This window comes from Peromyscus leucopus, chromosome 19 (genome assembly GCF_004664715.2).
Source record: "Peromyscus leucopus breed LL Stock chromosome 19, UCI_PerLeu_2.1, whole genome shotgun sequence".
NCBI lineage: Eukaryota > Metazoa > Chordata > Mammalia > Rodentia > Cricetidae > Peromyscus > Peromyscus leucopus.
In genome coordinates this window covers 2,432,754-2,460,112 of record NC_051079.1, presented here as the reverse complement: position 1 = coordinate 2,460,112, position 27,359 = coordinate 2,432,754, and the positions used below count along the sequence as shown (strand labels likewise).

General features: G+C 39.4%; 1 protein-coding gene across 2 annotated transcripts in view; it reads right to left on the bottom strand.

Moving 5' to 3' along the window:
* Window positions 1-340: 340 nt before the first annotated feature.
* The window catches only part of Rbbp8 (RB binding protein 8, endonuclease), a 98,250-nt gene continuing 71,231 nt past the window's right edge, over window positions 341-27,359 (bottom strand). Inside the window, exons 10-19 of one of the 2 annotated variants that reach the window (XM_037196952.1) lie at window positions 26,569-26,681; window positions 24,288-25,176; window positions 24,083-24,209; window positions 21,120-21,208; window positions 19,596-19,704; window positions 13,331-13,471; window positions 9,279-9,348; window positions 4,338-4,434; window positions 2,186-2,327; window positions 341-633 (exon numbers count right to left, since the gene is read on the bottom strand). In XM_037196952.1, the coding sequence (XP_037052847.1) occupies window positions 536-633; window positions 2,186-2,327; window positions 4,338-4,434; window positions 9,279-9,348; window positions 13,331-13,471; window positions 19,596-19,704; window positions 21,120-21,208; window positions 24,083-24,209; window positions 24,288-25,176; window positions 26,569-26,681 (1,875 nt within the window). In that variant the 3' untranslated portion in view covers window positions 341-535. The remainder of the gene's footprint in view (window positions 634-2,185; window positions 2,328-4,337; window positions 4,435-9,278; window positions 9,349-13,330; window positions 13,472-19,595; window positions 19,705-21,119; window positions 21,209-24,082; window positions 24,210-24,287; window positions 25,177-26,568; window positions 26,682-27,359) is intronic. The other variant, XM_037196953.1, reaches the window with a different exon arrangement.

Below are 27,359 nucleotides of genomic sequence, written 5' to 3'. Positions count from 1 at the left end.
GTGTCACTAGGGGCAGCCTTTGAGGTCTCAGATGCTCAAGCCAGGTCTAGTGTTGCATTCTCTTCCTGCTGCCTGCTGATCCGGATGTAGAACTCTCAGCTCCTCCAGCACCATGTCTGCCTGCACACCACCACGTTTCCCACCTTGGTGATAATGGATTAAACCTCTGAACTGTAAGCCAGCTCCAATGAAATGTTTTCCTTTATAAGAATTGCCATAGTCATGAGTCTCTTCACAGCAATAAAACCCTAACTAAGACAAAAGTAAATAATCCTTAAGTTAGAGTGCAAAATGAAACACCTTACTGCCTAAAGGAACAAAAGACAACAACATAAACACATGACATTTTAAATAGTTATTTGTATGGTAGGTAAATGTCACTTTAAACATTTTTAATAAAAAATTCATTTATAAATCAATTTATGGAAGATCAAAAAACCAAAGATCAATGTTTATTACAACTTTAACTATAAATAACTAACATAAAAAAAAAAAAAAAAAAAAAAGGTCTTCTGCTCTGCTTTTGCTCCAACATCTAGGTCCTCTGTTCCTTGCCTTTTGGAGAAAACACTGCAGTGTAAGGCTGCCGTCTTTTGGGACGAGGGCAAAGATCAAGATCTTCCTTGATATAACCTGAAAAACAAATTATAAATTTAGGGCAGGATAATATCAACATGCATTTCTTTTAGCACAGATGAGCATGTGGCTGTCTCCACTTGGGAAGTGAAGGCCAGAGGACCAGCAGTTCAAAGCTAGCCTGGCCTTCATGAGACCCTATCTTAAAACATAAAAACTCTCCCAAACAAAAACAACAGCATTTTTTTCCCAGTACCTATCCATTACATATTTAACTTGTTTAATGCCTAAGTACTTCTGATTTCTAGTTTTGTGATGCTGGTGAACAATTTCATGCTTCACATCCAAGTGTCCTCATTTATACCAAGAGAAAAGAGCAGCGAACACTGATAAAACTTTTGCTCTGTATCCACCACCTTAGACAGCTCTCACGATCATCCAAGCACTTCTACCACACTCTGCGCAGAGGAGGGTGAAAGCTGCGGGACACAAATCACTTGCTCAAGTTGACAAAACTGAAGAGTATGAGCCATGCCTGAGCTCTGTGTGACCCAGTAACAGGGTTCTCACGAGTTTCTCCATAGGTTTGTACATGGGGCCACATTGTTAAACTCAAACTCTACTATTATTATAAATTCCAGTGATTCCCCCCCCCCCCAAGTCTTTTGTGGTGAGATGCCTCTATTCCACTGGTGAGATGCCTCTATGTTCTCCATACCATTCAGATTCTCCCAAGGAATCTCTAATCATGTAATTTTCAATGGAGAACTGTGCTCTGGGCCAGGCTAGCAGAGCAAACACCCAGTGTAGGCAGCTCATCTGATTCTATGCAATGACCAGGAGAGATGATGTCAATGACTTTGTGTATTTCTTACAGTTAAGTATATGAAGTGCTCTGAAAGTGAGGAAGACCTCCTGGTGTGAATCACAACTAGACAATTAATGAGCTTGAAAATTATGTTAAGAGGAGGAAGCTGAACGGAAACTCTAGTTGGTCATCGTATCATTTGATATTTACTCACTATTATATCTTTCTCTGGGTAAAAGTTTTAGATATTTTAACTTAAAATATAGGCCTAAGACCAAAAGGCTACAAATAAATTAAATGCCATAGACTATTTAGTCAAATTATAATCTGAACATTATTATACTTGCCAGTTACATTTCAGAAAATGCATCCTTTTTCATGAAAATTCAGTGTACCCATATTTTCTAGCACTGTGCTACTGGTGTCAGTGAGGAACAAAAACCACTACTTGAAAACATTAAAAACTAGCTGTGATGATGCATATTAAATGTAAATGCCAAATCTGAAGGAACTGCTGCACGTCAACACTAACCTCTGTAAGGTTATTTACTTAAAAGTTGTCTGGACAGTTGTCTGAAACTGCTCCCTGTAATCTGAATGACAAAAGCTAGTAATGCACACGTCACATTAAGGAGATTATAAGCAGTGTCTAATCCCAAGTAAATTAACACAACAGTTGAAAGTCTTTCCACTCAGAAGTTCACTTGCTGCTGCACAAGATAAAGAATTATAGAGAAACGGCTAATATTCAGACTTAGGTCTATACAACATTAAAAAAAATTGAAAATACTGAAACCCTACCCCTTTCCAGACATGTCTGAGTAGAAGGAAAACCAACTTCCCAGAAATTCTCTGGAGTGCTGGGGGGAATGTAGCGGAACCGGTGTCGGGAGCAGGAAGCCAACTTCTTTTCTCTTTCTTCGGCTGGCATGTCTGCATAGTACTAAACAACAAGAGGTAAATGCTTTCCCTTGGGAATAATAAACAGCGTTATGTTTACTGACTACAAACCAGAAGCTAAAAAGCTACTCATTTAAACAGTCTAAGGAAATAATACTGATGATATTGTACTAATTAGTAAAACAATAATGATAATAAACAGTCAGTGCTGATACTCTGAAATGCTTGATTCATAAATGAGAAAAGGAGCGTGCATCACAATGTGGATCAACACAGCCTTTCCTAATTAATAGAGACTTGCACTAACAATCGCTGACTCTGGCACACTAACACTGAGCTATCCTGGGCCTGCTACTTGGTAAGCTGAGAAGACACTGGAAGGTACTGGCATGACTTAATTTCTATTCTAAAGGGTCATTAGGAAAAACTACAGAAGACCATCATTGTGTTTAGTAAGAGCTAAGAACAAAAACAAAGGGGAAATACGGAGGTGAGCAAGCCTGAGGACTGTCTTTTTGCTCACGTTCTAAAAGGTGAACTGTATCAAGAAAGGTAGAGTACTTCAGTGGTCCGAGGTAAGATGGCGTCTGGGTTGTACTGGGGGTTGGTAGTGGACATAGTGAATATAAAGGGGAATTTTCTGAAAGTAGAATCTGTGGGATTTGCTGAAAGATAAGTTATTGATACATGCAAAAAGCATAGTGAGTAACTAGAATCTTCTCTTCAAAAGAGAATTAGAAAAACAAAACAAAACCCAACCCCAGACATATAAGGACCAGTCCTGAAGTACGGGAATCGAATGTACAAAACACATTTGTCTGCACATGTGACAACTGTGGTTACGACCATACGCTTTCACCATACGCTTGGGACAGACTTTGGGATAAACTTACAGACGGTAAGCTACAGATTACATTTAAGTATATGGAGTAGTGCCTTTATTTATTTATTTTTACCATTTAAAAACTTTTTACAGTAAACAACTAGCAGAACTACATAAACAAAATGTCCAGTGACTGGACAGCAGGAAGGAACTACTGACTACTGAGAAGGAAAGCAGACCAACAAGTCTGTGCTATGGAAACTAAGTGCTTTTACTTGTACTGATGTGCTGGTTAGTGTTTTATCAAGGACACAAGGTAAATTGGTAAGAGTTCACATGGGAAGAGGAATCTCAACTGTGGCAATGTCTCCATCAGACTGCCTGTGGGCAACTCTGTGGGGCATTTTCTTGATTGATGACTGATGTGGGGGGCCCAGCACACTGCGTCAGACTTTGAAAAGACTGTGAGACTTTTAAAGTTATTTATGTTTTAGTGTGAGATCTTGGGGATGAGTAATAATGGAAGGGTTGTGTCTTAATAGTAATGTGGTTGTGCGGCAGTTGACAAGGGGTCATTATACTGTCCGGTTTGTTTGTACTCTAGCAAATAAAGCTTGCCTGGAGCTCAGAGTGCGGAGCCAGCCACTAGTTAACTACAAAAGCCAGGCAGTGGTGGCACACACCTTTAATCCTAGCACTTGGGATCTAATGCCTTTGATCCCAGCACTTGGGATCACACACCTTTAATCCCAACACTAGGGAGGTGGAGACAGGAAGTGATATGGCTGGGCAGAGAAAGGAACATAAGGTGGGAGGAGACAGGAGCTCACGCCTTTCAGCCTGTGAGTTGGAGAGGTGAGAGGTGGCTGTGGCTTGTTCCTTTGTCTCTCTGATCTTCCAGTATTTACCCTGACATCTGGCTCCGAGTTTTTATTATTAAGACCAATTAGGATTTGCACTACATCCCACTACACATTAAAAAAATGAATGCATTTAAAGAGAATTAGGGTTAGGCTTCAGACTCACTCTAAGCCAAGCTGGGGGCATTCCCTTTCATCTTATTCCTGTCTATTACTAATACATGCTGGTCTTAGCTGGTATGTTACTTATCCTTCTATCATTACTGGATCAAACAAGATTTTGGAATATAACTATAATCTGTATTTTTAAATCTCACACTTATGATCTATAAAATCATACTTCGAAAGAAGTGTTTACATTAGTACTTACAATTTCACATTCCTTACATGTGTGTCCAAGCAATTTTCTTCTCTCTTCTTTTTTCCGAACTACCTCAATATGAGGAAAATTCTGTATGGTACTTTCTCTGAAGGAAAAGGAATATAAAGTTAACCTATTTGCTACTAGAAAGATTTTTGGTTTAAAAATCTGAATTAAAACTGTAAGAACTCAGAAGAGAAATAATTCCCCCAAACACTCATTTGAGATGTTCTTCTGTGTATTATGAAAACAAAGGATTCTTTATAATATCTATGAAAGGCCTTCTATTGGTAAGTAGTCAGCACACAGAGAGTGCTTCACTGTGTCAGCACCCTTATCTGTCCTTCCTCGGCTGCTCTCTTTCATCCTCTTTCCCCTACGCTTCTGGCCCCTTCTCTGTCACCTGCCCCTCTGCTCTCCTGTCAGAGGTGGTCTACTCTTTCTCTTTCCCCTACCCCTTCTCTTAAGACTCTCTTCTTAATGGTTCCATTCTTAGTTTAATGATTTGCATATGTACATACAAATTTAAACCTAATTTTTTAGAAGACAACTACATGAAGAATTACAAAATTGCAAATATATGTTGTTTCTAATAGAAACACTCTCAGTGAACTTAAATACTCTGAAACATAGAAGATGGCTTTAAAATTATTATTCTTGGGGACATATCTACTCTGAGTATTTGAATCTGGTGTTCCTTTAATTGGAAAGCATTTTTCTTCACAACAAATTGTAACTGCTCCATTTCCAGCTATATTGGGTAACAGGCCCCTTCTGTGCTAACATTAAAAACTCAACTCTAGAGTAATGCATGAATTAAAAAAGGGACAGCATGAACGTGTGGATAAAACATACTGCTCTACGATATTTTTTTCAAAGAATTTATGAAATCTAGGCTTATGAAGAACCCATTTTGCCAAGAAGACTGGCACCCACGGCAGACTCAAAGAAAGCATCACGTAAAAGGTTGGTAAGCTTGTGTCCTGACTGGATCTGATGTGCACTACTGTCGACTCGACTCGACAGAATCTAGAGTCATTAGTTGACAGTCTCTATGCACACCTATGAAGGACTATCTAAATCAGGTTGCCTCTGGGCACGCCTTGAGTGTTGATTAGTTGGGGTGAAAGATCTACCTTAACTGTGGGGGATACCGTTCCATGGGCTGGAGGCCCAGACAGTGTAAAAAAGAGAGAGCTGAGCTCTCTCCTTCCTGAGGTACAGTCTGACAAGTGCCTCATGCACCTGCTGCTGTGACCCCCACCACGACGGAACAGATCTTAGTTCTCTAAGTCTTTTGCCAGGTACTTGTCACAGCGGTGAGAGAAACAAACAACGAGCACACCAGGTACTTGTCACAGCGGTGGGACAAGCAGTGGGCACACCTGGGTTTTCTAGAACTCTCATTAGGAGAAGCACAAGATCACAGAGACCTTCACCATCCTTCTAACTTTATCCACTTCCTGTTTCCTTAGCTACCCAGTAGCTTCAGAAATAAAACTATTCATATTTTAAAATTAGTGAATCTCTATTAAGAAACATTTAAAATACAAGCTATTATTCTGTAATATCTTATTAATCTAGGACTGTCTCAAAGATGCAGAACAAAGCTATTTATTTATTCATTATATCATTAGGTGTATTAGCATCCTGGTGATTAAAACAAGTGTTCACTGCTAGAGAACAAGCCACAGTAGGACACATAATGGCTAAAAAAAGAAGACAATCATTATTTACAATTGTGGTATTGTATTCCCCCAAATATTGTGCATGCTAATAAACTTATCTGGGGTTAGAGACAGAGCAGCCACAATATTAAACATAAAGGATAGGCAGTGGTAGCACACGCCTTTAATCCTAGCATTCCAGAGGCAGAAATTCATGTGTTCAAGGATACAGACAGACATGGTGACACATCACGCCTTTAATCCCAGGGAGTGGTGGTAGAAAGCAGAAAGGTATATAAAGTGTGAAGACCAGGAACTAGAAGCATTTGGCTGGTTAAGCATTTGGCCGGTTAAGCTTTTAGCTGGTTAAGCTTCAGGCTTTTGAGCAGCGCAGTTCAGCTGAGACCCATTCAAAATGAGGACTCAGAGGCCTCCAGTCTGAGGAAACAAGACCAACTGAGGATCCGGCCAGGTGAAGTAGCTGTGGCTTGTTCTATATCTCTGATCTTCCAGCATTTCACTCCAATACTTGGCTCCGGGTTTGATTTTATTAATAAGAACTTTTAAGATTCATGCTACATACAATTCAACTAATTTCCAGGATATACAATTAAATGAAAAGTACTGAAGCAGAAAAAGGCTATATAACATTATCACTTGCACGCATGCTCGCACACCGGTCTCATAGGCCACTGGAGGGGTTGGCTCTCCCGGAGCTGTGGTTCCAGGTGATTGTTGGGAACCACACTCAGCTCCTGTGAAGAGTGGTGAGTGCTCTCAACTGCTGAGACGTCTCGCTAGCCCTGGCTAAGAACACCCTCTACTACCAAGGACGCTGTCCACGTCAGGGAGCTGCTGGCTCTGCTGTACCAGGTGAAGACGGGACAAGGTCTGCAGTGACCTCACCTGCAGCTTCTCTTCCTGCTGTGCTGCCGGGTCGGACACTATCACACGGACACTTTCAGGGATAGATAATGTGGAGGTTTTAAGTGAATGACGTTCTCTGCATGTAGTAGGAAGGAATCCCGCATCATCACGTTCCACCTTGCCCCAGATGTGAATGACGTTTATCCAGGTTACCTCATCTGTATGTGCCACTCGCTTGCAGTCATTTCGCTATCGGACCAGCCCCTAGCACTCCTGGAATGCTCGTGTTCAAGTCACCCTCTTTATTTAGTAATGCGTCTCAAGCACAAAACAGTGATGCTGACAATGTGGACATGTGAGAAAAATGCTGTAAAATACTTCTCGAGGTAAAGGATAAAATGTTGTACGTAAGGAGTCAGCACTATTTGTGGTTTCAGGTAGCACTAGGGGCCTTCAATGCATTACGTGGTAAGAGGGACTGCTACCATAGAGAAGTCAAATGCAATGGACGTAAACACATGAGACGTTTAAATTCACGAACCTATGGTAACACTTAATAATAAATGCCTACTTACATTTGGGATTCGAGGGTACCGTTTCTTTGGAAAAGTGGCAAATAAAGGAAAAGAATCAAACATTTAATGACAAAATGTCAACTTAGTGCTTTTAGAGCACAGGAATCAATAAAAATTCATTTTGGACCGGGTGTGGTGGTTGGGCCTTTAATCTTAACACTCAGAAGACAGAGGCAGACAGATCTCTGTGAGTTTCAGACTAGCTTGATCTACCTAAGTGAGTTTGAGGCCAGTCAGAATTACACAATTACACAGTGAGATCTTGCCCTTAGAAAATAACTAATTAAAAATTTGCCCTTTGATTACTAAAGTTTTCTAACAGAAATGAAAGCTGGAGAGTAACTGGACTCTGGGTTGAGGAGATGGCCCAGCAGGTGAAGGCACCTGCTACCAAACCTGACCTGAGTTTGATCTCTGGAACCTGAACAGCAGGAAGGGAACCTACTCCTCCTCCAAGATGTCCTCTCATTCCCATATAGCAACTGTGGCATAATATAAAAATAAATGTAATTAAAAAAGAATAACTTAGGAAGTGACTCATTTTGAGAACTTCATAAAGAAAAAAAAGCATAGTTTTTTAGAATAAGGATAGGTCCTTATTTAGTTAATAATTTATTTATTTTATTTTACTTAATTATTTATTTATTCTTATTTTATGTTGTTTGGTGCTTTGCCTGCATGTATGCCTGTGTGAAGGTGTTGGATCCCCTGAAGCTGGAGATACAGACAGTTGTGAGCTGCCATGTAGGTGCTGGGAATTGAACCAGAGTCCTCTTGAAGAGTAGTCAGTGCTCTTAACTGCTGAGCCATCTCTCCAGCCCCACTAAATTTACTTAAAAACAAAACAAAACAAAAACCATATAGAACATAACTGAAAGTAACAGAATTTATAATCTTTGTGGAAAAGGCAGAAAGTAGTCTTGAAATTCAAAATAAGTGGAAATTTATTTTTTCAAAGGTTGAGAACATAGTTCAAATTTCCAAAGTTCAAAATAAAATAGACTAAAAATATAGTATTTGTTACAATAAAGCAAAGAAACCATTACTGCTGTTGAAAAATGAGTGGTACTGGTAAAAATTTCTTTCTCTGTAAAATGTATCTTCTTATTTGAGTCTCTTTGTTTACAAGTATAAAAGTAAATGGCACTGTGTGTGTAGGTGTGGGTGTATGCATGTGTATTTGAGTATGCTTGCCCATGAGGGCACATGCAGAGGTCAAAGGTGGACATCAGGATGCCTTCAACCGCTCCCCCCACTTATTATTTTGAGAATTACATACAATGTATTTTGATCATATCCAAGTAGCCCTGTTCCCTACTCACCCAGTAGAGCGTTCTCATTTTTTGAGACAGGGTCTCTACAGGTTTCTAACTGAACTGTATCTGTTAGACTGGCTGGCCAGCAAGTCCCCGGGACCCACCTGTCTCCACTGGCCAGTGCTGGGGAAATGATGTGCACTCTGTGACTGACTTTCATGAACTTAGGTCCTTCTGCCTGTTAGGCAAGGATTCTACCCACTGGGGCTATATTCCCAGGCTCTCTGCCCTATAGATGATTTTTATTTTATTTTATTTTTTTGACTTTACAAAGCCTGTGTAGCCCAGGCTGGTCTCAAATGTGCAACTGTTCTGCCTTGGTCTCCCAGTGCTGGTATTAGAGATGTAGCCACCTATTCTAAATTATTCTTTTATCATCTTCTTTTTAAACTAGGTAGCATGGATGGCTTCAGTCTCCTTGTAAATTACTTTATTTTTCATCAAAGCAATAATTAAATACCTTACAGACTGGCCAAGACAGCTCTGCTGTCCCTCCAATACATGGTGATACTGAGACTCGCTCACCTCTCTTTGTCTTGAGAATACGGCTCCACAAACGCTCTCTGCTTGACTTTATCTCGTTGATCACCATGTACTGTAAGTAAGACAAGAGTTCACAAGCTGTAGAACTTGGTAAGAAATAATCAGTTTGCTTAGAAAAAAAACTATAGGATGTACCAAACTTCCCTTCGTCTGGATTTTCACACTTGCATTCTGGTGAGCAATTCATTACACTTTTATTTTTCATCTACATTAAAGGTGATGATTATCTTACCTCAGAGTCACTAAACTAAAAACTACATTTCAGGAAGTATTTAATTGATTAATTTATTTATTTTGAGACAGTGGCCTTAAACTCAAGAGATCCACCTACCTCTGCCTCCACACCTGGCACATGAAGTACTAAGATTAACAGAAGGATCTAGATGTCTGTTATTACTTGGCAGGAGATATCAATAAACGTTTTTTAGTATATCTCACTTATTTGCCCTATTAATTTGTGTAATGCATCTTTAAGATAGGTTATGATTAGAAAAAAAGATTAAAGAATTTTATCAGAAAATTGATGACAAAATTGAAAAATTTGTATCACTTCAAACTTTGCAATTATTCCTTCGTTTCTCATGTACAGGGATGTACTCCGTGTTTTTCTTCCACCCACTCCCCTAACACCAACTTGATTTCTTTCACCAAAGAGCTTGTTTTACCTTGGAGGTTTATCTACGTTGTTTTGATGTATTTACTTGTTGATGGAGATGTAGGCTGTTTTCAGTTTTAAGTGACTACAGATAGCACTATTAGAAATATTTTTTCAGTGCTAAATCCTAACCCTATGAACAAAAATAAGCACAACTTCTTTGCATCTTCATTTTTCTCAGGACATATTTACACACTTGAGTCCAATGCCATGACAGGTATGTATTTATTCTGTACAAAACTGTCGACGCATCTATGAAATTGCTTTTCCCTCTTTTTCTTTGTTAACTCCTGTCACCAATGTGAGACTCCCACTGCTCCTCACCCTTTCTAATATTTGGTTGTCAGTGTTTTTAATCACCCCAGGGAATGTGAATTTAACACCTGATGCCCAATAACGTTGGATACTTTTTTCATGTGCTTATTGGTTATTCAGTTATCTTCTCTCTCTCTCTCTCTCTCTCTCTCTTTGGTTTTTCAAGACAGGGTTTCTCTGTATAGCAGCTCTAGCTGTTCTGGAACTGCTCTGTAGACCAGGCTGGCCTTGAACTCACAGAGATCTGCCTGGCTCTGCCTCCTGAGTGCAGGGATTAAAGTCGTGTGCCACCCTCCCCCCCAATATCTTTTCATTGAAGAACTTCTAGTCAAAAACATAATACAATCCAACTTGTATTTAAAATAAGGTCATTCTGGTATTCTGTAGGAAATATGGGAGGCATGCACAGCATAGGTGAAATAGCGATGCTTTGGATCAGGGACAGAGAGAACTAGAGTAATGTAAAGTATGCTCTGGAGAGTACCTCCAAGGCATCAGACGAGGCATGAAAGTGAGGTGAAAAATGAAGTCAAACACGACCCCCCACTTGCCATTCCAACCCTTGGTTCTTGGGCTAAATCTCATTCTGGAAGCGGCTCTGTGTATCCTTCCTGTTAAGGAAGACTCTTTACAGACAGCATCCACATGATGGGCAAGCCACTACCACCACAGCAAGTAATTCCTATCTATTTTCATTAAGGTTTTAACTTTTATACTTCTGTGATTTATTCTGACATTGTTAGGAATTTGACTCTCATGGAGTTTTGTTGTTATGACTTGTGTCTGTCACAAAATAATGATAATGTCTACAAATAATAGATGGCATTTAATTTTGATTGATAATAAAAAAAAAAAGTGAACTATGTAGAAACTGATTCTCATATTTCTGCTTTTAGCCACTGGGTAGATGGGTACTGGACAGATAATGAAACCTGGAGTGTCAGGAGAACATAAAATTGGTGTAGAAAAACAAAACTTTACCAGGCAGTTGGTGGCTCATGACTTTAATCTAGCACTAGAGAGGCAGAGGCAGGTGGGTCTCTGAGTTTGAAGCTAGACTGGTCTAGGACAGCCATATTGAATTCCAAGACAGCCAAGGCTACACAAAGAAACTCTGTCTGGAGAGTCAAAAAAAAAAAGAAAAGAAAAGAAAACCCAACATTTGTAAGTTGACTGTTTCTGGATCTAAACACTTACAAAGATGCCACAGAGGACTCTAGGGAGAGGAGTACAATGAGCATACAAAACATTTTCCCTTGGTTTCCAGGACAGCAAAACCTGTTTCTTTCCTACCTCCTTTCCACAGCACCGCATCAGTCTCCTTTGCTGCGTTTGCTAATCTGTGCTTTTTCTCTCTTTCCCTCTCTTACTTCTGTATTTCTATTGTGTTCCCTCATTTAATATGCATGTGTGTGCAAAAAGGTCTGTGGTGCCACAAGGACCGTGAGGACTTGGTTCTCTCCCTCTACCACATAGATCCCAAGGACTGAAAGTCAGGCTTGGCAATGGATGACTTTACCCACTGGGCCACCTCTGCTCTCTTTAAGACCCTTGCGCTGGAGAGCTAACTCACTAATAAAGGTTAGACTCACAACCCAAACCATACGCTGCTCCTCTATCCCAGAGGCGAGAGACCTGCAATGCTTTCCTGCTCTGCTTATTTTCAACACCTTGGTGATCTTATTCAGTGTCCTGGCTTTATAGAATGCCTACTTCCTGTTAACTTCCTGTCCTCAAATTATCTTCTTGCTTAAAGTCTACATACACTAACTGCTTACTAACAGACCCACTCAAATATCTAGCAAATAAAATCTATCAGAATGAGCTTTAGATATTGTTCCCCAAACTTACTTTTTCCCATGAAGGAAAATCAGTTAGAACTTTGGTGAAAACTAAAAGTTAAAATTTATGCCTATGACTGTTGGTAGGAAATACCTGGAACCTGGCTTAGACATTAATAGTTTAAGCTGATGAAACACAAAGGTATCTAACAATTATTCACAAGTGCAGGACTGGGATTCATTAGAAGTCAACCTAGAAATACAGATTTGGACTACTTTTCAGTAACAATTATAAAAGCTGTGAGCAAAAAATGCTTTGTGAAGGGGTAAAAGTCTTAAGAGAACTCTGGGAAATGGAGGTTCTAGAAACTAAATAGTTCAAAAAGTTAATGAGGAGAAATTTTGAGATGGTCATTGTTTAAATGTGATGTGTAGCAAGAATTTTACCTTGAAATTGCAATTATCTTCATATATATATATATATATTTGGTTGTGAGCCTAGCCTTTACCGGCTCAGCCATCTCTCCAGCCCGCAGTTATCTTCTTAGAGCTCCAGGCAGATGGAGTACCCTACACTAACACACTGCCTGTAGAACACTAGGTCTATTAAGGATGTCCTCTGAGAAGACAAAGTGCTCACAGCAGAATATGGGTCTAAATTTTCTGCAAATTATTGATGAAATTAACAATTATAAAATTAAACTTTCTCACATTTTTAATATATATAAACTTCTTTTTACATATATATAAAGTTTATATATACATGTATGTATGTATGTATGTAAAGAAATTTATACTACTGAACCAAAATTAATTTCTTAGTTCTAATGAATAGTTCAGTTGTGTAAAAGTTTGTATAAAGAGGTGCTCAATGGAAGGTACAGCTGAACACTCTCAACTTCTTTTTTGGACTATTTCCTTAGTTTGAAATTATTTCAAGTAAAAAAGTAACTGGAGAGATGGCCCAAGTTGTTAAGAGCACTGCTGTTCTTCCAGAGGACCCAGGTTTGATTCCCAGCACCAGCATGGTGGTTCACAACCTTCTGTAATTTCAGTTCCAGGGGACCCAACGCTATCATCTGGCATCTGTGAGCACAAGGTACATGCGTGGTGGACAGACACAGACACATAGGCAAAACAGCCACACACACAAAATTTTTAAAAATATCTGATAAGAAACATGAAACTTTTGTTACTATTTCTAATCAATTCTCTAATTAGCTTGATGCCTTGGTGAACTCAGTATAACAGAAAAGATACAATTACAGAGAAAACAGACTTACCGTTTGGTTTCTTTGCGGCAGCAGACAATTCTTCCTCATCTGGTACTTGGGGGAAGCCATCTGCCAAACAGGATTCATATTCTTCATGTGTTGTCTGGTCAAACATTTCTTCTAAGCTATCATCCATTTTTATGTCTCCATCTATAAAGAGAGGCACTGGCTCAGCAGCAAAGCAGGCTTTGGCCTCCGTGAAGCCCAGTGTGAACGCACACCTTAATATCAACAACCGCAAAGTACTGTAATCAATGAGGTCTTTGAGAGCTCTTATTTTAGAAAAGAGTTTTACATCTGGATTGTAGATTTCACCTGCAAGAGTGTTCCTTTAAATAAATGGGTATAGTGAGGTGCTTATGGAAGCACGTGTAAAAGTGACTCTAAGACTTTAGTTCATGACACTTGTCAAGACACATGTTACGTGGGTAACAAACCTTAATACACGTAACGGAGTGTTTAACGATACTTTAAAAAACACAAGCATAATGTAGACTTCAGATCCAGTTGTAAAAAAGAGTGTTTTCCTGACTATGGAGTAAGTTAGAGGCATCTATGGACATGCTAAAAAGATGATTCAAAGAATTTAGTTGTAAACTGTAATATTAAAAGAGCAGAACTCAGTGACTAAAAGTAGGTAACATACTATAATATATGTAATTAAGTATTGAGAGATCTTTAAGTCAAGTTCTTTCCATGTGGCTTAATCCTCACAAAGGGCACATGAGGTAATAAACTCCGAAGTCCCAGTAGTTACTGTTCAGTTAGGAAAGCTTTATGTGGTGACGTCAAGTGTTATCCTATGATGATAAAGCTAGTTTTTGTTGTTTTCATAAAATTGGATCTCTTACACATGTCAAAGACTTTCCCCTTCTATTAGCTCATGTATAACTTACAAAAATCAAAACAATTCTTGGGACTAGAGAGATGGCTCAGAGGTTAAGAGCACTCACTGCCCTTCCAGAGGTCCTGAGTTCAATTCCCAGCAACCACATGGTGGCTTACAACCATCTGTAATGAGATCTGGTGCCCTCTTCTGGCCTGCAGGGGTACATGCAGGCAGAACACTGTATACATAATAAATAAATCTTTAAAAAAAATATTAAAAAAAAAGATTTATTTATTATGTATACAGTGCTCTGCCTGTATGTATGCCTACACGCCAGAAGAGGGCATCAGATCTCATTACAGATGGTTGTGAGCCACCATGTGGTTGCTGGGAATTGAACTCAGGACCTCTGGAAGAGCAGCCAGTGCTCCTAACCGCTGAGCCATCTCTCCAGCCCCTAAATAAATCTTAAAAAAAAAAATTCTTATCAAGAAAACTGTGAGGAGCCCGGCGGTGGTGGCACGCCTTTAATCCCAGCACTCAGGAGGCAGAGCCAGGCGGATCTCTGTGAGTTCGAGGCCAGCCTGGGCTACCAAGTGAGTCCCAGGAAAGACGCAAAGCTACACAGAGAAACCCTGTCTCGAAAACCAAAAAAAAAAAAAAAAAAAAGAAAGAAAGAAAGAAAAGAAAACTGTGAGGACTAGAAAATACACCATAATATATAAACAGGTATATAAATAGCAGACATTAAACTCTGTATAAAATTTTACTTGCTTTCCTATTTTTCTAATGAAGCAGCAAATAGTTATTCTGTTTTAAAAATCACTGTTAGTGCTTGGTAACTTAAAATGGATGGAAACAATGAATTCACACCCTATCTACTACATCAACGTGCTAAATTCATTTTCACAAATTTAACTACATTACCCATTGTAAAGTCAATTTAGACACAGACTCAGACCAGAGCCAGCTAAAATTGCTCAGGATAAATAACTACCATGGTCTTTTTTTGTTTGTTTGTTTGTTTTTGTTTTTCGAGACAGGGTTTCTCTGTGTAGCTTTGGAGCCTGTCCTGGAACTTACTCTGTAGCCCAGGCTGGCCTCGACTCACAGACATCTGCCTGCCTCCCGAGTGCTGGGATTAAAGGCGTGCATCACCACCACCCGGCACTCTTAGAGTTTGCCTTTCTGACTCTGAACTACAGGATCTGTTGCTCATCTATCCCCACCCGGCTCTTTTTTTTTTGAGACAGGGTTTCTCTGTGTAATAGCTCTAGCTGTCCTAGAACTTGCTTTGTAAACCAGGCTGGCCTTAAACTCAGAGATCCATCTGCCTCTGTCTCCCGAGTGCTGGGATCAAAGGTGTGTGCCACCACCACCTGGCAGTCCTTAATCTTTAATCTGGAGAACTCTTACCTTGATTAATTTACATTTACATTCCATCATTACATTACATTATCATATTATATATTCACTAGTTTCCTCCTCATTAAATGTAAATTCCATGGTGTTTTTTGTTCTATTTATTCCAGTCCTAGAATATTTCCTACTATGTAATTTTTGATATTTACTGACTGATTACATATTTGTTCTTTTTTTCCCCCTGAGGAGCGACTTTATAAATAACCTTTAAGTGATGTCACACACCCCAAACACTCTGTATACTTGTTAGAGAACGCTAAGGTGCCGACTCACTGGTCTAACTTCTGAGTGAGAAATACTTGTTCAAAGGCAATACATACTATCTGATATTTCTATCACAGCACCTAGTAGGTCTAATGCACAAAAGGGGTACAGAGATATTAGCAGTAGTTGAGACTTTTATTGGTCTACTTCACTCTGCATTAAAGAGGTTTACTTTACTAAGGCAGATTCCTTTTTTTCTTCCCCCCTCAAATATAGCTTCAACAGAACGACTACTACAAATACTGTTCTTGCAATGTGATGTTGACAGCCATCTGCTTGGTGATACGGTTTGTTATTCGCTACTACTTAAGGAGAAGACTATTGAAATTTTCTATCTTAATGCATTTAGGACATTAAGAAAGAATGTGATTCAAAAGAAGTTATGCAAGACTAGATGTTTCAGGGGTTGGAGAGATGGCTCAGTGGTTAAGAGCACTCTCTTGCAGAAGACCTAGGTTCATTTCCCAGCACCCACATGGTGGTTCACAACCAACTGTAACTCCACTTTCAGGGGATCTTCTGATCTCCATGAGCACCAAGCACACATGTGGTACATATACATACATACGCAGGCAAAACACACATAAAAATAAAATAAAGCCGGGCAGCGGTGGCGCACCCCTTTAATCCTAGCACTCAGGGGCAGAGCCAGGTGGATCTCTGTGAGTTTGAGGCCAGCCTGGTCTACAGAGCGAGATCCAGGACAGGCACCAAAGCTACACGGAGAAACCTTGTCTCAAAAACCAAAAAAATAAAATAAAATAAAAAATAAATAAAATAAATAAACTTAATAAAATGGTTGGATGTTTCACTTTTTAGCCTAAGTAGGTAGACTGTGGAAAATTATGCAGAATGCACACACAGATGGAGTCTTCACAGCTTCTGACATATGACTCCTGAGCAATCCCTTTGCATTTAGTACTGTATATTCATGTGCAGGTCTTGACTCTTCTGTACAAAGTGGTGGTGAGTGACAAGCGCTTGCTTCCTAACTCTTTGTGCTAGATGCCTCTACAGGCAGGAATGCTGCTAAGACTGGTGCCCATCAGTCCTAGATGTCACCTTGTCTTTTGGAAAATCAAAGTTTTAGCAAAGAATAACAAAGTCTTCTTACTAAAAAGGGGTAGATGCTCCTATTCGACTAAGACCTCTTTTTGGTAGAGGCAGAATATGATAGATAAACTCATTATATGCACTTCCTTTTCTTAGTAATAATGTGTAAATCTATACCAAAACTTCTCTATAGATTCCCTTACTAAATTGCTTCAGAAATAATTGTAATTCTAAAAGTATATATACACTATATACTAAAAATTGTCTACATCAGAAAGATAAGCAAACATTTTTCCAAAAGAGACTAGATAGCCAATATTTTTGGTCTATGGGGCCACAAAGTCTCTACCGACTAACCAACTGTGCCCTTGCACAGAGCAAACAATCACAGGTAATGCATACAACAAAGGAAGCCATGTTCCAATAAAACTTTATTTACAAACTGGCTACTGGGTAGACCTTGCTGACTCCTGAAAGCAAACTGAATTCCTGAAATAAGGTTATTATGGCTAAAGCATTTCTTCTGAAATAACCAAACTGAACTTTCCTAAGGAAGAATATAACATTAACAGAGATGGAGTTGGGATGGTGATCTAAGTCTATAGTGTCAGAACTCAGGAGGCTGAGACAGAAAGACTGCAAGTTCAAGACCAGCCACCAAACCACCCCTACCATTACCAGAGAGAAAAAAATAAACTAATTTAAAATAAACAGATAATGAAAATTAGTACACTTAGACAATGGAATATTATTCAGTTCTTAAAAAAAATGAAATTATGAAAAGTGCAGGTAAATGGATGGAGCTACAAAATTATCATCTAGAGCAGTGGTTCTCAACCTTCCTAATGCTGCGAGCCCTTAATACAGTTCCTCATGGTGTGGTGACCCCAACCATAAAATTATTTCACTGCTACTCCACAACTGTAATTTTGCTACTGTTATGAACTGTATGTAAATATTTGATATGCGACTTCTATAAAAGGGTTGTTTGACCCCAAAAGGGTTGGAACCACAAGTTGAGAACTGCTTCTCTAGAATAAGGTAATGCAGACTCGCAAACACAAATATTCTGTTTTCTCTTCTATGCAGATGTTAGCTTTGCAGCCTTTGATATGCATGCTGCAATCCTATAACCGCGGAGGTTAGGTACAAAGGCCTGGCAGGGAGGAGAGGCTCTCCCAAGGAAAGGGAACTAGAACACACTGTCACGGAGAGACAGGGGTCAGGACTGGATGAGAGGATGCCATGGGAGGGGCTGAAGAGAGGAGGGAGGGAGGGAGTATGAGAATAACACTAACGGCTGTTTGAGGGGTCATATGGAACCTTGTTACTGTAGAAGCTTCTTAAACACACAATAATACGAAAGGAATCTAAATAGAATCACCAAATAATGGGGGAGTCACTGCCCCAAATAGACATCTTATGCCATGAAGCGAAACCTCCAGTGCCTGCCAAGAATTAATTACATGCAGTTGAGTTGTTGGCCAAAGGGGCTCCATGGAAACTCTCAAACATCTCAGGAGGCTATTGCCAAAGCTCTCCACAAAACTGATGGCAAAGCCCTATTCCTGTAAACAAGACTTATGTATTTCACTGGATATGGAGAAGTCAAGCTGGTGCCTAACTAGAGGCTTCACCCCGACCAGCTAGTATTCATGGTAATGGAAGGTAGTCTGCATACTACCAGAGGAAAAGGTAATCATCAACCCAGCTACAAACTGCCTTCAAGATATGCCGGCATAAACTCTGTTGGAGAAACCACCACTACTCTGATTGGATGTAAGGCCCACTCATGAGATGGAACCCATGCCTGACACTGCTAGGGTGGACAAGAAACTGAACAGACCGTGGGCCTAGGCGAAAATGGAACACAGGAATAAAATGACTCTTAGTTACATTCTGCAATACCTATGTCAGTACCTTGCTTACCCATCATCACAGAGCTTCTCGAAGTAAATGGGAACTAACACAGAGACCCACAATGGACAATATGCAGAGTGAGAGACTTTGGAGTACTCAGTGCTAAATGAGATGTCTTCATCAAACACCTACCCTCAGGGATCTGTGTGGAAGAGGAGGTGGAAAAAATATAAGAGCCAGAGCTGATGGAGGACTCTAAGGAGACAGTGTCTTTTAGACCCAACAGAACTGATGCACTTAGGAACCCACAGAGACTGTGGCAGTATGCACAGGACCTGTCTGCACAGGTTCGAGCCAGATGGGGTCCCAGTACCAAAAGGAGGAAATGACCGAGGCCCCCACACCTAACCAAGGAGCTATTTGCAGCTGATAACCACTTGCAGAGGAAAAATTAGTTTTCTCTAATGGAATCTCACTGGGTATATTAACCACATTTTGCAGGGCAGGCCCCGTGCCTGGCTATACTCAGCCAACATAAAACGAACTCAATGGCATTTTTGTAAAATTTTATGTCTTGCATAACTTTGTTTGGGGAATTTTTGTCTTATTGGTCTTTTGCTTGTATATTTTGGTTTCTGTTTTTGTGGGTTTTTTTCCTCTACAGAGAAAGAAAGAAGGCATGGAGTTGGGTGGGTGGGAGGACCTGGGAGGAGTTGGGGGAGGGAAAAGTGTGACTAGAATATACTGTATGAACAGTTTATAAAGTCACTGCACTTATCACTATGATCTGACCACACAGTTCGTTCCACATTTGGCTGAAGTAACCAAAATCAAAACAAATCTTACTTGGAGTTTCTTCTTCCTGCTCTTGTTTCTTCATCTTTAAAAGCACGCTTTCACTGACCAACGTACAGTCCATGTCCACTGTTTCTCCTAATCGTGAATGGCTGCTACCCTAAATAAATATTTAAAAAACCCAGGAGTTTAGCAGTTATTCCTTCATAGTCTTATATCTGCTTTTGACCACAAAAAGCATTAAAAACTCTAATCAAATTTTACTATTTTAAAGCACGAAGTTATTTACTTTTGTATCTCAGGAACAGAGCTACAGATTTTCTTGTCTCTAGAACACTTTAGCCCCACTCTATAAGCTCTTCCTGCCAATCCGAGGAAAAGGACTACCCCAGGAAAGACACACTGGTTTGTTTACCACTGCAGTCCTCTGTGCTTGACTCACCTTCTCCAATTTGCCGTGCAGTAATAAACTTTAATGCACATGAAAAGCAACTTTAATAATAACATGATTTCCTCATAGCTACATGGTGCTTTAATAAACTACATAATTTCTTAATGTGCCACCAAGTAGGAGAATTTAACAAACTATATGGAACCTGAACACAAAGCAAAATTGTATTTTCAGCACAAATGAAACAAAACAAAACAAAACACCACAGCCAGGTGTGGTGACACACACTTTAATCCCAGCTCTCGGGAGGCAGAAGCAGGCGGATCTCTGTGAGTTCGAGGCCAGCCTGCTCTACAGAGGCTTCCAGGACAGCCAGAGCTACATAGTGAGATGCTATCTCAACACACACAGACACAAATGTCTTGACAGCACTTTTTTTCTTCTTTTTTTAAAAAAGCTAATCCAGGTGGCTGGAGAGATGGCCTGGTGGTTAAAAGTACTGGCTGCTTTTGCAGAGGCGCCAGGTTCAAGTCCCAGCACTCAAATGGTGACTCACAACCATTTTTAACTCCAACTCCAGGGGATCTGACACTATCTTCTGACTTCTGCAGGCAATTTCAGGCAGAGATGGTGCACAAAAACACAAGTAGGCAAAACTCATATACATAATAAATAAATATAAAAAATAAAAAAATTAAAGCTCATCAAGACACATGATGGAACTTATAAGCATGGTGATATACACCTACAATCCCAGCATTTGTGAGGCTGAAGCCTGAGTATAGTTTGAGACCAGCCTGTATTGTATATTGAGATTCTATCTAAAAAACTAAGAACATATGATAGGTGATTTTTGATAAAAGTAAAATCACTTGGAATACGTAACTATAATTCTGTTATTTAAAAACAGTTACTGTCTGGGGCACACAAGATGACTCAGTGGGTAAATGCACAAGCCTGACAACCTGGTCTGATCCCCAGGACTCACATGGTAGATGGAGAAGACCAAATCCTGAAGGCTGTGCTCTGGCCTCTGCATGTATGGCGTGCACATGGTGTACACTAACGTGTATATGTACACATACGCAATAAATGAAATGTGTAAAGAAGTATTTCAAGGAGAGGAGACTGATAACTCACTAGAGTAAGAAACAAATGGGCTTTAGTTCAATTTTTTAACTTACCTTTGTATCTATTACAGTGACATCCATTTTATACTGAGAAAGGTCTGCTCCTGGATCTACACTCCACTGGATATTTTCAAAGGACACATCTTGGAAAAAGAGGAGGAGAAGCACAAATTAAAAACCCAATTTGAAAACATGTTTCAATTTAAAATGTTAGGGATCCACAGAATAGAAATATAAAGAATTCCCATAGCAAATTCTCAAAAATAAATATCCCAGGGAGCTGAATAAATAGCTCAGCATTTGAAAGCATTAAATGCTATAGCAGAGGACTTGGGTTTGGTTCTTGGCATCCACATGGTGGCTCATAACTGTCTGTAACTCCAGTTCAAGGGGACCTGATACCCCTTCTGACCTCTGCAGGCACGAGGCACACACACAGTGCAAATATACATACAGGCAAGACATTCATATACATAAAGATTTAAGAATCTAAAAAAAAAAAATTCAAAGTGGGTAAAGAATCTTACCACAGTTCAAATGTCCAATAAACATAAAAAAAATTACCAATACAACCAGCCATCAGAAAAATGAAAGACAAAGAATGAGATCATTCACATAGACTAAGATGGCTAGACGCAAAGTGAGTGAGTGAGTGTGTGTGTGTCTGTGTGTGTGTGTAACCTGAAACCCACACAATCACAGCGTCAGTGTGAAATGGCATAGATGTTTGGGAAACAGACTGCCTAAGAGCTGATATGAGGTCTAGCAATGTTAGTCTCAGATAAAGTGGGAAAAAGAAAAAGAAAACACCCATTTCCAAAAGAGTCTGTATACAAATGTTCATAGCAGGACTACTCATAAAGGTAACAAATGGCAGCAAATTTGTATTCACTGATGAATACATGACTGTATTATGATGGAATTTTCTCCAGCAATCAATAGGGATGGAGTACTGACACATCACACAACATGGCCGGGAACTGAACACGCTATGGTACTGCTGGGGAGACGGCTCAGCAGGGAGGTGCTTGCATGCAAGTGTGAGGACCTGAGTTTGAACACTGGAAACTATGAGAGTTCAAAGAAAGAGCCGACTGCACAAGCGTGCTGTGGCACATACATGTCCACATTCAAAACATATCACACACACAACAGTAATAGTAAAATAAGGTTATAAGAAAACATTACGCTAAGGGAAAGAAGTTACAAGTTACATAAACCATCTACAATATTTCAATCTACAGAGATAAACATTAGACACTGATAACTAGAGTTGGGAAGGATGAAAAGCCTTGGAAGCTGATAAACTCAGACTGTACAGATGGCTGTACAACTCTTTAAGTATACCACAACCAATGAACATTTTCATGAGGAGTGATTTGTATTTCACTAAAGTAATTGCTTAAAAGTTAAAACTGTAAAACTGTTTGGATTTTCAATGTATTATATGTAGATATAACACATGACAACTGCAAACTGTAGTTTCAGAACATGAAGCAACAGCTGGGTGGTGGTGGTGTATGTCTTTAATCTCAGCATTCAGAGGCAGGAGGATCTCTGTGAGATCGAGACCAGCGTGGTCTACAGAGTGAGTTCCAGGACAGCCGGGGCTAGACAGAGTAACCCTGTCTCAACCTCTCCATCCTCCCCTGAAAAGAGCATGAAGCAAAATGATACTAACTGCAAGTAGACTGTGGAAAGTTAATAGGTATTGTATGATCCTTGGAAGAATAATGAAAAAAAAAAAAATCAAAGACAAAAAGCTAAGAAAAAAGCAGGAATGACAAACAAAAAACCAAAACCAAACATTTTCACTTAGGGACTGAAACCTGTGTAAGGAAAACAACTAAATAGTGTGCTTATTCGGGGGAAATGGAAATAAGTCAATTATGAAAGAGTAACAATTTGCTAATGATAAAAAAAATACTGCATATGAAGCATAGAAGTGGTGAGTGGCTGAAAAACAAAAGGACATTTATACACAGATTAGGGCAAATTTAAGGCCTTGGGAGGCATCTCAGAAGTTAAAGTGCTCGCTGAGCAAGTGTGAGCCCTTAAATGTATGTACAAAGACCAGGCATGGATCCCTGGGCCGGCTGGCTGGCAGCCTGCGGAGAGTTCCAGGCCAATGAGAGGCTACCTAAAAATAAGGTGAACAGCATCTAAGTAACATCATACCAGGCATACACACACCTACATGTGCACCTGTATAGATGTGCATAGGCATGTGTACACACACACACACACACACACACACACACACACACACACACACACACACACTCATGAATAAGATTTAAACAAGAAGTTAAAATCTTATTAAATTTGTATCTGTATAATAAGCTCATAGACAAACATTTCAATGCAAAGAAAAAAGACAGTATCTAGGTATCTAAGAGGTAAAGAACAAGTTTTGAATGATGAATAATTACTACTACTACTACTACTACTACTACTACTACTACTGTTCCTTCAAGACAGGGTTTCTCTGTGTAGTCCTGGCTGTCTTTGAACTCAGAGATCTGCCTGCCTCTGGCTCCTGTGTGCTAAGATTAAAGGTGTGCGCCACCACAGCCCAGCGATGAATTATTTTTAAATATTCTGTACAGTTTAGGACTGTGGATGGAGCTTAGTGACAGGTTGCTTATCTAGCATGTTTAAGGCCCTGGGTTCAGTCCCTAGTATTGCCTCCCTCTAAAGTACTAAAACCCAAAACCAAACCAAAGTCCAGTGGGATGGTTAAAATACTTTTTAAAAGCTTTTGCAAAGAAATTAAGAAATAACTATATAAGTAAATCCACAAAACCATCTAAAAATACATATCACAGTATTTAAAATAAAAATTTAAAAAGCATAAGAGCAGAAAAGTCCAAGGTAAAATGAAAGGAGTGAGAATAATGCTATTAAACACAGATATATACAGGAAAAAAAGATGTATAAGGCATGTAAGTTTTTGTACAAGGCATGTAAACGTCACCCGATGAGGAGGAGCAGCAGCCTGTTGACAACGCACACACCTTGGTGGTCTGGCAGAGACTTTGCTTTAGCAGCTCTACAGGGATTTAACTGAAGAACTGATGCAGGCTCACATCCTCCATGGACTGATCTGCTTTTGACTCTGGCTGGCACCAGAGAACCAGTACCCTAAACGGAAATGATTATTAGTACCTAAGTGAAATCACAAACAATTTTAATCAAACTCTCTGAACACTGAACACAAACCTTCATGTCACTACGAAGACTCTCTGTCTCCAAACTCTCCTGTGAGCACAGAGGGGGTTTGAAGACAGGCCTTTCCTCTTTTATCTGCACTGGCGTTTTAGGGTCTGGAGAGACTTTACCAGAGGACTGCAGGACACACTGCTGTAAACAGGACGCCTCTGAAAAATCTCTGGCTAATATGCAGGCCCCACTCAAGGCTTTACGACCTGAGGAAGAGCCCTTTGGAACGGGCTTCAAAGCCTCATAAATAGGCACTTGTTTAAACTTGCTTTTACAAGTTTCATTTCCGTGGCTCTTCTCTTGACGTTGGGCAGCTGCAAACCGATCTGACAGGTCCAGGGGTTTATCCATCACATGGTCTCCATTCATGCAGAACTGATTCTCCATTGGGAAAGGCAGAGTGTTTTCCTTATCAACACAGGTTTGGGGACAGTTTACTGCATGCTCACTCTCTTCCTCAGTCTTCTTCCTTTTGGATGCTTTGCCTCCCAGTGATTTCAAAGGCACCAAATATTTATCAGTAATAATGTCTTTAATGTGATCAGTACTGCCCTGCTCATCTATGGATTCACTTACATTTTTATTCATAAGTATCTGCTTATTAGGAAATGATTGGCTAATGACCTTGTTCACTTCAGACCCAAGACTATGATGTGTGAAAAGAGCACTGTCCTCAGATTTTGACCTAGCTTTCTCTGATTTAGAAACAGAAGTGCTGCTAAAGGGAGCGGTCTTCAAAAGGTTTCTTTTCCCAATGTCTAAGAGAGAAGGGGAGAAACTTGTATTCAAACCCAAATGAGTTTTCACAGTAGAGGTAGCTCCAAAGACAGGTGACGAGACCCGAACAGTAAATTCTTGGGGAGGTGTCCTTGCCGCAGAGTCTGAAAATCTAAATAAAGAAAGAATGATGCAAGATTTTTTTTTAATGGAAAAACACGATAAAAATTAAAAGACCAGTAAACTAAAAAAACATTTCTTGATACAGAATAGTAAGGCATTACCTACCTATTAGAGGCAGATGATTACAACAAATTTAAGATACAGTCTTGGTTTCTTTTCATTTGATAGAACAGGAGATGAAAGTGGAAACAAGTCCACTGAGGACTCAAAAGCCTTTTGTTATTATTAAATCTTAGGAGTAATTCCAAGAAAAAAATTCTTAACTACAGAACTGAATATAGAGCTTGGTAAGTGCTCTTAATAGCTATATGATCTTAAATAAGATATTCAACCTTATGGAGCCACATTTTTGTTATCTGTTTAAAGAAGAACAGGGTAATAAAACTCACTTGACAAGTTATTATCGTGATAAACTAAGAGTAATTAAGATATCTTAAAAAAAAAAAATCAAGCAAGGGCCAGGTGGTGGTAGTGCATACATTTAATCCCAGCACTCAGGAGGCAGAGGTGAGTAGATCTTTGTGAGTTTGAGGCCAACCTGGTCTACACAGGGAGTTCCAGAAAAGCCAGAGCTACACAGAGAAACCCTGTCTGAAAAAACAAAACAAAACAAAAAACCCAAAAAACAAACAACCAAAAACAGAAACCACCCCAAAAAAAAGCAAGCAAAATGCTTTATCAACATAAGTATTGTTAAATATTATGAAATTAGAGAAAAACAAAACAACAACAAAATAAAAAACTGGCTAGAGAGATGGCTCTGTGGGTTAAAAGCACCAACAACTCTTGCAGAGGATCCAGGTTGGGTTTCCAGAACCTACATGGTGGTTCACAACCACCTCTAACTCCAGTCCAGGGGATCTGACACCTTCTGACCTCTGTTACCTCCTGGAATACATGGTGCACATAAACACATACAGGTTCACACACAAAACATAAAATGTGGGCTGGAGAGGTGGCTCAGAGGTTAAGAGCACTGACTGCTCTTGCAGAGGTCCTGAGTTCAATTCCCAGCAACCACATGGTGGCTCACAACCATCTGTAATGAGATCTGGTGCCCTCTTCTGGCCTGCAGGCATTCGTGCAGACAGAACACTGTATACATAATAAATAAATATATCTTTAAAAAAAAAACATAAAATGTATCTTTCACACCATTTAGTGTTTGGAGATACAGTAATGACTATGTCTTTAATGGGATAAAGCAAGACTGGGAGCTCTTAATGCTGCCTGATGATGCAGGAAAAGGATCTAGAAATAGTATCTGCAGCCACTTTGGGGGAATGCGGTATGGCTGAAATTAAGCCTTACAGTGTTTATGGAGCTACACACACACACACACAAAAACCCAAACAAACAAACACTGTGTGTCCCACACTACCTTAAGCTATCTTCACTACTTCCTGCAGACTCCCCCGAAGGCTGTCTTTTGTGATCTCCTTCAAGACACTGGTAGAGCTCATCCCCAAGAGGGCTCGCAGGACCTTGGTGTTCCTTCAATAGTAAAATATGCTTAAAGTTGATACAATGCAAATAAATCTCAAAAGCACAAGAAGTAAAAGAAACCAGAATGAAGAACTATATAATTAGGGAGTTGTATAATATTGTGAATGTATAATTATCCCTGTATTGTAGACTTTAAAGTGACTAATTGTTACCTAAATTTTATCACAATAAAAAAATATGAAAAGAAGATACTACCAATATTTTAATACTTTATATAATTTACTACTGCATAGAAATATTTCAATAACAAAATACATTAAGACGAAGGGTAGTAAACCTGGGTGAATTGAAAAGGATCCTTTAGAGGGCATTCTCAAGATTTAATGTGCATACAAGTCAGTCAGGAATCATTAAAGCACAAGGTCAGTAGCACTGAGATTCTGAGCCTATAACACATTCAAGAATGATAAAGATGTTGTTGACCTGTGAATCAGACTCTAAGAAAAGTCCTCTGGTATCTTCTCCTTTAATATATTTCATATTTGAACTTGCTAGATTTATGGAGGATAGTAAGCAACTAGAAACTATAAACATATTTAAATATTCAGAAGCTAAAATTACCCACTATCACTTTTTAGAGTGATTTTAAAAGGTTAAATTCCAAATGGAATGAAAATTAACTCAAGCTTTAGAAATTGAGCAACAGCGAAGAGACAGTTTTCTAAG